This window comes from Hemicordylus capensis, chromosome 4 (genome assembly GCF_027244095.1).
Source record: "Hemicordylus capensis ecotype Gifberg chromosome 4, rHemCap1.1.pri, whole genome shotgun sequence".
Taxonomy (NCBI): domain Eukaryota; kingdom Metazoa; phylum Chordata; class Lepidosauria; order Squamata; family Cordylidae; genus Hemicordylus; species Hemicordylus capensis.
In genome coordinates, this window is record NC_069660.1 from 268386520 (window position 1) to 268400217 (window position 13698).

The 13698-nt window shown below is 47.0% G+C and overlaps 1 protein-coding gene and 1 long non-coding RNA gene across 9 annotated transcripts in view; one reads left to right on the plus strand and one right to left on the minus strand.

Moving 5' to 3' along the window:
- LOC128322530 (uncharacterized) overlaps positions 1-13698 on the plus strand; it is a 60217-nt gene that overhangs the window by 12538 nt on the left and 33981 nt on the right. Inside the window, exon 2 of the long non-coding RNA XR_008305760.1 lies at positions 6698-6773. This is a non-coding gene — a long non-coding RNA (uncharacterized LOC128322530). The remainder of the gene's footprint in view (positions 1-6697; positions 6774-13698) is intronic.
- NCOA2 (nuclear receptor coactivator 2) overlaps positions 1-13698 on the minus strand; it is a 206255-nt gene that overhangs the window by 4297 nt on the left and 188260 nt on the right. For all 8 annotated transcript variants that reach the window (XM_053243941.1, XM_053243943.1, XM_053243940.1 and 5 more), the window contains 2 exons: positions 9240-9438; positions 1866-1955 (listed from right to left, as the gene is read on the minus strand). In XM_053243941.1, the coding sequence (XP_053099916.1) occupies positions 1866-1955; positions 9240-9438 (289 nt within the window). The remainder of the gene's footprint in view (positions 1-1865; positions 1956-9239; positions 9439-13698) is intronic.

Here is a 13698-nt window from a genome sequence, read left to right on the forward strand (position 1 = left end):
ATTCAAGATGGCAGACATGTGAATATTTGAGGTACAAGTGGGAACTGATTTCGAACAAATTTGGTACAGTTGTAGGGACACATAGGGACACCCCAAATACATAGTTTGTGATTATGTCTTCCACCACAACTCAATATGGTGGATGCATGAATGTTTGACACGCAAGAGGGCTAACCTGTGAACTGCCTAACCAATTTGGACCATATTGAGTCCAGTTGTAGGGATAGTAAAAGGAAGGTAGGCAGATTAGTTCTTACTAGAACAACTTGCTTTTCTATGTAAACATCTTTGAGAACTTCTGTTGAAACGTTATATATAAATATCTGTAGTTGTGGAATAGAAAAGAGAACTTTCAAGTCAGCATAGTTGACTTGAATAACCACGAGAAAGACAGAATCAAATGTATACTGCAGTGTTCCTCATTACAAGGCCTAGGAACCAGTAGAGGCTCCCATCAACCCTGACTTCCAGTCTAATTGTTTATTAGACTGGCACGAAGCTTCAGCTGAAGTTAAATACTCTGCACAACTTCCCTGGCACCAAATGGAGACAACTGTTCCTACCGCATAGTGTTGTGCCTTGCCAAGTGCTGTTGAGGCTCATTTAAGGGAACTGGAGCCCTCACATGCCCCAGCACCATCTTGGAAGGCACACACACTCAATGCTGGGCTGTGTAGTCTTTCCCTGAGCTTTCTTCATAGAGCTGTATGGAAAAATCACTGGAAAAAACTACACTTCCCAGCATTCCCATGCATGCCTTCCAAGATGGAGTTGGGGCAAGGGCTCTTTTTTTCTGCAAAGGAGTCCCACAGGCGCTGGGCAAAATGCAGAACAGGGTGGAGGTCAACATGGTGGGAAACGGCTCTCACATTTAAAGTTTTTTTTGCAAAGTGCCCCACAGTTTAAAAATAGTGAATATCACTGGTATATTGTGATTTAGCTTGCTAAAGAAATTACAGTGTGCATTGTGAACAGAATAATAAATCCTGCAGTATAGTCCTTGTATGCTTTAGAGCAGCCTCCTTTTTCTGTCTTTAAGCATTTTGCTGAGCTGCTGTTAAATTGAAGACTTTGAGCATATACACATGCTGAACAAGAGATATTTAGGTCCCGTCTTCAAGAATGGTCTTTCCGTGTTTAGAGAGGAGGAATTCTCTAATTAACCTTCCCACCCTCTCGCACTAAATTATAGGCACGGGCACTGCCTCAGAGTTGGGGGAGGAGGGAAGTATAGTCACTCCACTCCTTCGCCTATCAGCTGGAGCAAAGGTCTGAGCTCTGCTCCGGGAATCCACCAGACCAACAAACCCTATCCCTGCTGATCATCTCATCTTCAGCAGCCCCTGCCTTAAATAAAGCCCTACATTTAGGACACTCCTCCCCACTTCCAGCTTGCTCCTTCTTCCCTGGCCAGGCAAGGGGATTGGCCACCCTATCCCTGGCCTCCCAAGGAACCTTGTTCTTCAACTCCACCCTCTTCACTAGCATTTCTACACTTGTTTGCAGCTGTGGAGCTGACATAATCGCTATTCCATGCCCACCATTCTGCTGCCTCTTGGGCTGCACCCGCCCATCCCCCAGCAGCTGTTGCCCGCCTCTCTGAGTCCTTCCTGAATTCTGAAAGGTAATTATTGGGGTTGTCCTGGTGCCTGGAAATCTGTGCTTCTCTTGGCACACTGCCGTTTGACTGGGTGAACAACGCTGTCTCAAGGAGGAGGGTAGGAAATCCCGACAGGTCTTAAGAATGAATTCACCAGAAAAGTCTCCTAGAAGTCCTAGAAAGTGTCATGTGACTTGTGACCAGAGAAAATGGTATCAATTTCTGTCTTAAAAGATTCATGGTTGGAATGTGAATGGCTTCTTACCCGTGATGCATCTCCCTCCTGCTTTATCATATCCATTCCAGGTAGCTGGTTTGGAAAAAGATTGCCTCCTCTCATAGCAGGATCATTAACCTAAGATAGAGAGAAAATTAATTTGAAAGTCCATCAGGGAAATTAAAGGCTTTTAATAAACCCCAGGATGCAGCTAAATAAGAGAGTAGTCTGAGTAAAAAAAGGTTCATTTTATGCATAGTGTCATGCATGTGTTCTAGCCTCTTCTTTCTGTGCAGTATTACCCATAAGCACATTTTGCTCAATTATCCTATTTTGAGGTTGTCTCTGAATGGGCATGTTCTCCAGGGAAGATATCATAGTTAGTAACTCCAAATGAAAACAAAATTGCATTGCAGTAGAGTTGCACAACTTCGACCCGACTGAGGGCCATTCTTGTGGAGAGCTGGTCTTGTGCTGGCAAGCATGACTTGTCCCCATAGCTAAGCAGGGTCCACTCTGGTTGCATATGAATGGGAGACTAGAAGTGTGAGCACTGTAAGATCTTCCCCTCAGGGGATGGAGCCGCTCTGGGAAGAGCAGAAGGTTCCAAGTTCCCTCCCTGGCAGCATTTCCAGATAGGGCTGAGAGAGATTCCTGCCTGCAACCTTGGAGAAGCTGCTGCCAGTCTGTGAAGACAACACTCAGCTAGATAGACCAATGGTCTGACTCAGTATATGGCAGCTTCCTATGTTCCTACTGCAGATGCTGGCCTACAATTCCCATCATCACTCACTATTGGCCAGAGTAGCTGGGGATGATGGGAGTTGTAGTCCAAAACAGCTGGAAGACAAAGTTGTGCAGCCCTGCATTAGAGCAACTACTGGCTACATGTATAATACAAATACGACAAATATTTATACACTGCTTTTCAACAAAAGTTCCCAAAGTGGTTTACATATATGTAAATAAATAAATAGATAGATAAACAAATAAATAAGAAAGAAGGATGCTGTGCTGGGGATGGATAGGGCCGGTTGCTCTCCCCTGTTCAATAGAGAATCACCACTTTAAAAAGGTGCCTCTTTGCTCAATTAGCAGGGGTGTGTATAAGTCCTGAAATCACACATAACAGATCTGATGGCCAATGATACAACATAATACATATAAAATAGAGTATAATATGAAAACTATAATTCCAATAAAGAAATCATTTATAAATGGTAATCATGGTGTAGTGGTTAGAGTGCTGGACTAGGACTGAGGAGACCTAAGTTCAAATCCCCATTCAGACATGATACTAGCTGGGTGACTCTGGGCCAGTCACTTCTCTCTCAGCCTAACCTACTTCACAGAGTTGTTGTGAGGAGAAACTCAAGTATGTAGTACACCACTCTGGGCTCCTTGGAGGAAGAGCGGGATATAAATGTAAAATTAAAAATGGAATTATATATGACTAAAAATACACGTCTGATCCTATACTGGTCAGAGTGACAATATAAAATGTCAGGTTGTTAACCTGTAACTGGGGTTCTTCTGGTGGTCATCTGTCCTTCTCACAATTAGGCTTCATGCTCCAGTGAATGCAGGACCAGGAACTCTTCCAAGTTCTCTCATCCTTCTTAGGCTCTGCCTGCCTTGCACATGACTCACCTAAACCTCATCAGTTTAGGAGTCTGCCACAGCCAATCTCTGTGCAGTGGGGAAGCTGGGTGGGCATGTGAATGGACAGATGACCACCAGAAAAACCCCAGTTACAGGTAAGCAACCTGACATTCTTCTGAGTGGTTTCTGCCCTTCACACAACTGGGCACATCGCACAATCACACAACTGGGCACATCGATCATCACTGGAGGTGGGTCTAGAGCATGTGTGAAAAAGTCAGAAAACTAGGCAGAAGGGAGCAGAGTCATCAGAAGATTTATTGTACTGCCTGCCCAAAGGCTGCACCCCTTCTTGCTTGGACATTCAGGGCATAGTGAATAAATGAAATTGGTGAGACCCAAGTGGCCGCTTAGCAGATGGATTCCAGGAGTACATCAAAAGACAATGATGTGGCTAAGGCTCTGGTCAAATGCCCTTTGATTTTCTGAGGCAGTGTGTGCCCAGCCAGCTCATAGACCAATATTATTGTGCAAATGATCCGGGCAGAGATTGATTGGAAAAAAGCCGGACGGCCTCTATTTGGTCTGCCATATGGCACAAACAAGGATTTGGAGTCTCAAAAGGAAGACGTCCTGCTGATGCAGAATGCTAAGGCTTGAAGGATGTCAAGGATATGCCAGCGGGGTTCCCCTTCAGAGGTTAGCTTTGGGAAGAAGACTGGGTGAGATATTTTCTGAGATCTGTGGAAGGAAGAAACCATCTCCAGTAGAAAGGTGATGTCTGTTCTGAGTACAATTGTATCCAGCCGAAAAAAGGAGGGTCACACCATAGTGCTCTTAATTTGCCCACCCTCTTCATGGAGGTGATGGCTATTAAGAAGTAGGGGTCTTCATGAACCATTCAATCGCAAACCAGTCCATCACAAACAGAGTTGGTTCAACCCTGAACTGGACCGGCTTCTAGGAGAAGTGGGCTGGTCCACAATCGAACTGAAATGAGCCCAGTATGCGGCAGACCAGTTTGAAATGGTTCGAGGGCTGTGCTTGTAAAAGGGAATCCGGTGAGGATTCCCTTTTACAAGCAAAGGTGAATCCTGACTTTAAAAGGCTTCTACAGGGCATCTGGGTGGGGTGATGACGAGAGGGCACCTTTAAAAGTAGTTGTAAGATCTGGTCTAGCACTCCTACCTGAAGCCCACTAGTTTGGCGGCAGCGCAGATCTTGAACGAACCTGGATGTCACGTGGGTAGGCTGCTTGGGGAAGTGCCAGACTGGTAAGCACCTTGCAACTACTTTTAAAACTGCCTGGCCCCTGCCCCTCTGGCCACCTTTTATAAGCCTTTTAAAGCCAGGAGTCCCCTTTGCTTGTAAATGGGAATCCTCACCCAATTCCCCTTTACAAGCATAGCCCCTTGAACTGCCAAACTGTTTTGAATTGGTTCAATTGAACAGACTGGCCTGGCCAGTCAGTTCAGCTGAACCGGTTCGCAGACCAGCAGTTCAGTTTGAATTCGGTCTGAATTCGAACTGAAGCACTAACATTGGTCAGTGCACATCCCTGCTAAGAAGACCGTTTTTAATGTTAGTAACTGAAGGTTACATGTAGCCTGGTGCTTGAACAGTTTAGCTATAAAACGACATAATACTAAAGTCAAATCCCAAGGGGTGTGACAAGAGAACTGGTAGACAGGGGAGCTGAACTAAAGTCTTGCAGGAGAGATGTAGGAGGCTTGGGAACAAGTGGTATCAAGGCCACCACCGAGTCAGAATACAGTGTGCATTGTCTTGTTGAATTTTTGTAGGTCACGAGAAAGGAGTGGAATCAGTGGGAAAGTGTAGGAATTGAGAGTGTTCCAGTTTAGCATGATGGCATCTTCCAGGGAGCTGGGGCCCAGACCTGCCTGAGAGCAGAACAGTGGGAACTGATGGTACTCTGGGCTTGCAAAAAGATCTATGCTGGGTTGACCCCAGAATAGGAAGATCTGTCATAAGGCAATAGGGTGGAGCTGCCATTTGTGAGAGAGGAAATGGGTTCTGTGTAGAGAGTCTGCTATAACATTCTTCTGGCCTTGAATGTGGATAGCAGAGAGGTGAATGTGTCGATGCATAGCCCAGTCCCAGATTTTGAGGGTCAGTCACAGTAGTGAGCGAGAACTGGTGCCACCTTGCTGGTTGGCTGCAGTATTGTCCATTAGGTTCTGTATGCTCAGGCTGGTGATGTGTGGGAGTAAGCCCGTTAATGCCTTGAAAATGACCAGTAGTTCTAAGTAGTTTATATTGTGTGCGTGTTCTGATGGGGTCCAACGGCCATTGCAAGAGACTGCAATGGTGTCCCCAGCCCGATTCCAAGGTGTCTGTTGTGATCTGTAGTTGAGGGTCTGGGTGACTGAATGGGGTGAAGCCAGTCAGGTTCCTCATAGAAGTTCACCATCGGACACTGTCTCATATGTCTAGAGGTACGTGAAGGCAACGTTGTGAGGATGGTATCGAAGGATGATTGTGAGGATGGCTGTGAGGGAGTCGAAGGAATCAAGGAACCAGCACTGGAGAGGTCTCATCCTTAGCTTGCAAATGAGCGTATGGATGTTGGGGAGGACATGAGGCCCAGTAGCTGTATGTGGCTTGGTGAGTGATCTTGCAATGCTTCAGTGGAGGAAGTCATTTCTTGTATTTGAGTTACACGTTCCATTTGGAGGTAGATGGACTGTAGGGTAGAATCAAAGACATTCCGAGGAACTTCATCCTGTGAGAAGGAGTCAGTTGGGACTTCTGCCAGTTGATTTTGAAACCTAAACTTTGCAGGAGAGCAATAGTGGAGGATTGGAAGGAGGCATTCTGAGCAGGCTATGATGAGCCAATCATTGGGATATGGAAAAATCCGAATTTTTCTTTCTTGCAGGTGAGCAACCACCACAGGCATGCATTTTGTGTAAACTCTTGTTGTTGTAGAGAGACCAAAGGGTAGAGCCCAAAATTTGAACTTGTGGGAGCCTAAGTGGAAGAATTTCCTGTGTCGTGAGCATATGGAGATATAATACATACACGTCTTCGAGATCTAGGAAGGCAAACTGCCTTTCTCCGGTCAGGAGCATGATGATGTCTGAGATAGTCAGCATACGAAAGCTCTTGTAAGTAAGAAAAGTGTTTAAATCTTTAAGATAGGTGGAGGCCTCAGTCCTTTTTTGGGATGGTGAAATAGGATGAGTATACACCATCGTTCAGGTGGATTGGTACGGGCTTTACTGCTCCTTTTTGAAGCAAAATTTTTATCTCATCAGGGTCAGATCTGGAGGTATGAGACCGGAGTTGGGTGTGTGTTCATGAAATTCTAAGGTCTAGTCGAGGCAAATGATGGTAAGTACCCAATTGTCTGTCTTCTTCCAAATGTCCAGACAGGGTCTCAGTCATGTCCCAACCATCAAGAAGCTTGTGGTAAGGGGCAGCCTTGCCCTTAGGTTGGGCCAGTTTGGTAGAAAAGAATAGCTGTTTCTTGTAGTGCATAGTCCCCTGCTGATGAAAGGAATGGTCAAATAGGGGTTGTGAGGACGATCTCGAAGGTGTAGAGCAATAAGGTTTGACTGGCTTGGTTTCTTGGGAAGTTGTAGAAGAGTACAGGCTCATGAGCGGGCAGTATTACACAATTTCAGGACACATTCCATGGTTTCATCTGTTGTGGAAATGAACAATGCCAGTCTGTCAAAAGGGAGATCCTCAATTCTGGTTCTAGCTTCAGTGAGCCAAGCCTGAAGAGCATAGCTAGGCATGGCACCTCAAGGTAATAGATTTTGCCATAACTCTAGCTGAACAATCAGTGGTGTGTCTTGCCATAGGGAGCAGCTGCTCTCCTTTTTGCAAAATTGAGGCAGCTTCCAGCTTGTCTGCTGGAAAGATTCCTGAAAGGAGGAAAGCTTTTCCCAGAGCAAATGGTTGACTGGGACAAACAGGCTTGGTAATTGGTGATTTTCAAGTGCAGCGAGGACATAACATAAAGGAGTCTGCTTTCTGCCTTCTCTATCGATAGTCGTAGACAAAGATCTAGATGGGATCTATTTTGTGCCGCTTCAACAATAGAATTTGGGATCGTGCATCTTTGGAGGAAAAGGCAGTCATCTAGTTGCACCCTATAGAGATTTTCTACTTTCTTGGAAGTTGCAGGGGCCGAGGAGGGAGTTCCCAACAGGCATGAGTAATATCCAGTAGAGCAGGGTTCATAGGCAAGGCTACAGAATGATGAGCATCATTGTCAATTAGATCAAAAATTGGATTAGTAGAAGTCTTTGATGGTTCTCCAGTGTGAAGACTCAAAGACACAGCCATTCAGGCAATCTGGTTGGAAAAAGACTTGAGGTCTTCTGAGGAAGATAGAGGCTTTGGGTCTGCCAGCTGGTTTTTGGGGGAAACATCCGGAGTCTCAGGGTGTTTCACCTCTTTGCCCGAGTCTGATGATGATTCAGAAGGCTGTAGGATCTTCTCTGGGAGGACAGGGTCCACAGGATCTAAGGAAGGCGGGCATGGTAGAGGGTCCTGCCAGTGCGGAGAAGCAGGGGGTGGAGACAGGGCGGCCATAGGAAGAAGATAAGACACTGAAGGAAAATTTAAGATCCTGTGCCTCTGATGGAGAAAGCATGTGCTTGGTCTTGTGCTGCACCTTCCTTGGGCGCTGAAGATTGAGGGCTGAAGCAGCGGCAGAACAGCCAGGTAGGGGTGTGTGCGAACCTGTTCGGAGGTTTTATGGGCCTCCTAACAGGTTCGAACACTGGCCGGTTCGAAAGTTTGATGACGGGAGTGGGATAACTTTAAAGGCAGGGGAGGGTAACTTACCCCTCCCTCACCAGACCGGTTGTCCAGCCTGTGCCAGTGGGGGGAAAGCGGAGGGAGGGGTAAGTGCACTGTCTCAGCAAACAGCTGGGACAGTGTAGCCCAGAGTAGTGGTGGACAGTGGTGTCACGGGCTGCAGCCAAAACAGTTCGAGGTAGTTGATATGGTGAGCTGCTTTGGCCGGGGACCAGGTGCTGTGGATGTTGTGGTTGTTGGCGTGGGCACCCCAGCCTTCCATGGATGCATCCGTAGTGAGTAGAAGGGTATGACGCAGAGGCTGGAAGGGGGAGCCAACACTGAGGTTGGCAAGGTCCGTCCACCACAGGAGGGAACGTAAGACTTGAGGTGGGATCGTAAGGGTGCGGGTGAGGGAATCTTCGCGTGGGGAGAATATGGAGAGGAACCAGTGTTGAAGAGACCTGGCAAGCAGAAGAGCGTGAGGGAGGACGTAGGTGGTGGTGGCCATGTGGCCCAGCAGGCGCTGGACTGTATGCCTATATACCGTGGGGGCGGGGTTACCACCAAAAAGTTAGAACTCTAGCTTGGAAGCTCTGATGTGGTCTCTGTGCAGGCGCAAAGCCCATTCGTGTAAAGCACAGAGACCACATCGAAGAACTGGAGTGTAACCTGCTCTATGTATCAATTCCTTGTACATCAGTTTTTTTGTTACACATATTACGACAACAACAAAAACTGCATCATGCAGGTTGAAGATTTTTTAAAACCCTTCCCTGAGTCAGAGGTAGCTTAGTCTTCACTTCCTAGTTTGTCTATCAACAGGAACTATGACAACCTTGACAGATCAGTAGTGCTAATGTGATATCTACTGGGGACCTGATTTAAAGTGCACATTCGTGTATGGAAGAAATGAAGCCTAAATCTCCTAACCAGAGGCCCTTCGCAATACAACCCAGAAAGATTAACACAGCATTAGTAATAGACCTTACTGACAAAGTTAAAAGCAATTCCATTAGCCAGGTTCCCCAGGCTGAGAGCTCTCACCTGCTCAGGACCCATGGAGGACAACCCTGATGTAGGCACAGAGGTTGCTGAGGTCATGCTGATCTGCCCTGTCATCTGGTTCATGTTGTTCATACTGCTTGTGTTGGTCACCATGGATACATTGATGTTCATGTTGTTATTGTACATGCTGGTGTTTGCTTGCTGCCCAAATTGTGGTGGAGATTGTTGTGAAAACATGCTACAGGACAAAGTACACATCAGAATGTTAGAATCGAAATGATTTAGTTACAGTTCATCTGAGCCTTAGATATTCCTAAGCATGTTATAAGACAACTACAGGTTGCTTACTTGTAACTTTGGTTCTTCTAGTGGTCATCTGTCCTTTTACACCAATGGGCTATGTGCCTGCACAGAAACCTCGCCGGAACCTAACACGCACAATTCTCCTGCTTTAGGCGAGAACCCCGCCTTCAGCCGCTATATGCGGATGTGCCACTCCACATCCCCTCAGTCATGGAGTCCGCCTTCAGTAGACCCAGTGGGGAGGATGGAAGGGCGTGTAAAAGGACAGATGGCCACTAGAAGAGCCAAAGTTATAGGTAAGCAACCTGTAGTTCTTCGACAGGGTCTCTGTCCTTTACACCAATGGGCGCAAAACAAGCTAGCACCCCAGGTGGAGGGAACAAACAGAAACAAGGATGCACTCTGCAAGAAGTATTTATTTCAAAGAACTAAGTACATCAACTGAAAATAGACTGCAGGACAGTCCTGCAAAACCTAGCATCGTTCCATGCCCTGGCATCAATAGCATAATGACGAATAAAGGAATTGGCCAAAGCCCAAATAGCTGCTTAAAAGATAGTGTCCAAAGAGACAGCATGATCAAAGGCAACAGAGGTTGCCATGGACCGAACTGAGTGCGCCTTAACTGTTGCAGGCAATTGTTTATGTGCCAAGGTGTAGCAAAGTTCAACAGTAGAAACAATCCACCTAGACAGGGACTGAGCAAAAACTTGCAAGCCTTTGCGAGGCCCATCATACAGAACAAATAGAGAAGGAGTTTTTCTCCACTTTGCTGACCTCTGGACATAAAAGGACAATGCCCTCCGAACATCCAAACAATGCAACCTGCATTCTGCATCAGATGAAGGATTTTGAAAAAATACCAATGAAAGGTAGCAACTACCTTCGGAAGGAATTGAACATCCGTTCAGAGCACAACCTTATCCTTATGAAACTGCAGGTCAACCCTCAGCATCCGCAGTTCACTCACCCTCCTAGTGGAGGCGATCACCACTAAGAAGGCAACTTTCCACATCAGGAGATGAGGATCAATTGAAGCCAAAGGCTCAAAGGGCGGTCGCAGAAAACCAGCCAGTACCACAGACAAATCCCAAGCTGGTGACATAACAGGGTCATCCGGTAAAACATGTGACAAACCCTTTAGAAAGCTGTTTATCGGGGGGTCCTTGAACCAGGAAACCTGAGTGGCGGGTGAATGCACCACAATGGCCGCCAAATGTACTCTTAGAGAGTAGAGCTTCAAACCAGACTCTTTCAAAGATAACAGATAGGTACAAACATTTTGAACAGATGGTTAAGAACATCAAACTCATTTTGAGTAGCAAATGTACAGAAACGAGACCATTTATGTCCATATGACTTCCTCGTCAAGGGCTTTCTAGCCGCAAGCAAAATGTTTCTGAGTCTCACCAGGAAGTTGGTAGGATCTTCCAGGCAGTCAGGTTTAGAGACCAGATGTCTGGATGGACCACCCGACCCTTTTCCTGCAACAGCAGGTAAGGTAGAGCAGGAAGGTGCATACAAGTCTTATTTGTTTGTTATTTCCATCTTATTTTGTTTGTTATTTCCATCTTGTCCATCTTATTTGTTGGTTATTTCTCTGTGTAAACCGCCCTGAGCCATTTTTGGAAGGGCGGTATAGAAATCGAAATAATAACAATAATAAGTCACTGCCAGCCATTTCAGAGCCACAAACCAAGGCCTCCTGGGCCACCAAGGGGCCATCAGGGTAGTCCTGGAGCGATTCTCCCTCAGTTTGCGAATAACCTTCGGTATAAGGGGAAATGGCGGAAACAGGTAAAGGAAGGGGCCTTTCCAGGACAGGATGAAAGCATCTCCTGAATTGTATCCTGCGGACAGAGCCCTCCCCTTCCTCTTCCCTGGAACAATAGAGGGCACACTGAGCACTGTCCTGAGATGCAAAGACATCCAGAACCGGAGCACCCCACATTGCGAATATGTCCCAGAGTACATACCCACAATTACAGGTAAGAAGCTCTTAGGGTATGGAATATGGCCAACAGTTCCAAGTAACTGATGTGCCGACCCCTGTCTGTCAGCGTCCAATGGCTGCTCAGGTGATAATAGCCCATATGAGCTAGGATGAGCCAATAGTCCAGATATAGCAGGATACGTATCCCTTGCTCTTGTAGAAATGCCACCACAGGGGCCAGACATTTTGTAAAGATCCATGGGGCCGTTGTTAGGCCAAATGGAAAGGCCTTGAACTGATAGGCGATACCTGGAATATCGTTTCCAGGCTATTTGGAAACGCAGGAAACAGCGATATTGAGGGCGTATGGAGATATGATAGTACGTGTCTCTCAGGTCCAAGGACACCATCCACATGTCCCTCTCCAAGAGGGACAAAATAGTCGGTACTGACAACATCCAGAAATGCTTGTAAACAAGGTGTTTGTTTAAGCCTTTGTGGTCCAATATAGGGTACTGACCGCTGTCTGGGTTTGGAACGACAAAGTAATGGAAACAGAAACCAGGGCTCATCACATTGGTGACCTTTTCGATCACATCCTTCAAGAGGAGAGCTGAAACCTCCTGATCCAACGCTGGGGTCAACAGCGTAGTCACGACCCCGGACAACAGTGGTGTCTGGCAAAACTCGAGGCCATAGCCCATGTGTATGACTGTGAGGACCCACTGATCCACAGTCACCTTGTCCCAATTCACCACAAAGGGAGTCAGGTAGGTTCGAAAGGCTTTTTCTGAAAGGTATTTGGATGCTGCTTCTGAAAGGCAGGCTCACTGGGCTTGAAACCAGACTTGTATTGAGGCTGGAACTTGTTAACTCAAAAGGAATGCTCCGATGAGGATTGTTGCTGTGAAGGAGCTTTAGCCTGCCTGTAAGGAGACCACCTGGGCTGCCTCTGTGGCTTAGGAGCAGAGGAAGAATAGGACATAGATTTTGCCGTACTCCTCAGCTTCTGCACCTTCTGTAAGGTGTCATCAGTCTGTTCTGCAAAGAGGCACAAACATTCAAAGGGAAGATCCTCAATCCTAGTGCTGGCCTCGTAGGTCAGCCTGGAGGAACGCAGCCCGGCATGCCTCTTGAGAGCCACAGACGTGGCCATTACCTTAGCTGTGCACTCCACAGAGTGTCTAGCTGAGTAAAGTTCTTGCTTTGCCACCTGCATGGCCTCGTGCAGAAAAGCCTTCACCAGATCTCGCTTATCCTGGGGCAGGAGGTCTAAAAGGGGGGGCATCTTTTCCCACAAAAAATGGTTATACCTGACGTTATAGGCCTGGTAATTGGCAACCCACAAATGTAGAGCTGACGCCGAGTAGAGTCTTCTCCCAAAGGAGTCCAACTTCCTCCCCTCTCCTTATCACTCAGAGCAAAGTGACTGCAACCTTTAGACTTTGCAGGGATGCCTCCACCACAATGTAATTAGGCGTAGGATGATTCTTCAAGAAGGTCGTATCCTCCTGCATCTGCACCCTACAGAAATTCTCCAAATGCCTGTTGGGTTGCAAAAGAGTTGCTGGCTTCTTCCAATGCCCACACATGACTCCCAATAAGCCAGTGTTCCATGGTAGAGAGGCCAGTACCTTAGCCTCAGCATCAGTGAGACCGAATAAAGGGTCTAATTCCCCTTTTTTGTTGTGTATCAAGGCTCACACCGAGGGCTGAGGCCATGTGGACCACATAGGCTGAGTATTGCTTCAGATCTTTTGACGGAGACACAGGCTTAGAGTCTGATTGATTGTCCAAATGGGATGACCCCCAGGGAGACTAGGTCCGAGTCCGGAGAGCCAGGTTCACTTTCACTTTCCATCTCAGGAGGTGCAACTGGAACCGAGGCCAAGTCCAGAGAGACAGCTGGAAGCTCCAGATGGTTATCCAATGGGTTTGGTACCAACCCATCTGCTGCTGCAGTTGGTACCAAGGAAGGTTGCGGCACCGGAGGCTGAACCAGACCACTGAAGGTGATCCGTGCCCACTAGTGCAGTCATGAAGGTCTCATCAAGGAGGGCGAGGCCTCCCTTCCAAATGTGAAGGGGCCTTACACCAATCACGATTAGTCCTGGCGTCTCCATAAGCCAATCCCTCTCGGTACCGAGATCTGTACTGGGGCTTCCCATAGTCCAAACAATCCGACTGATAATCAGAGCGATACCGTCTATAAACGACGGCTTCCTGGCACCAATCTCCATAGGAAGAGGGTTCGTTATCTAC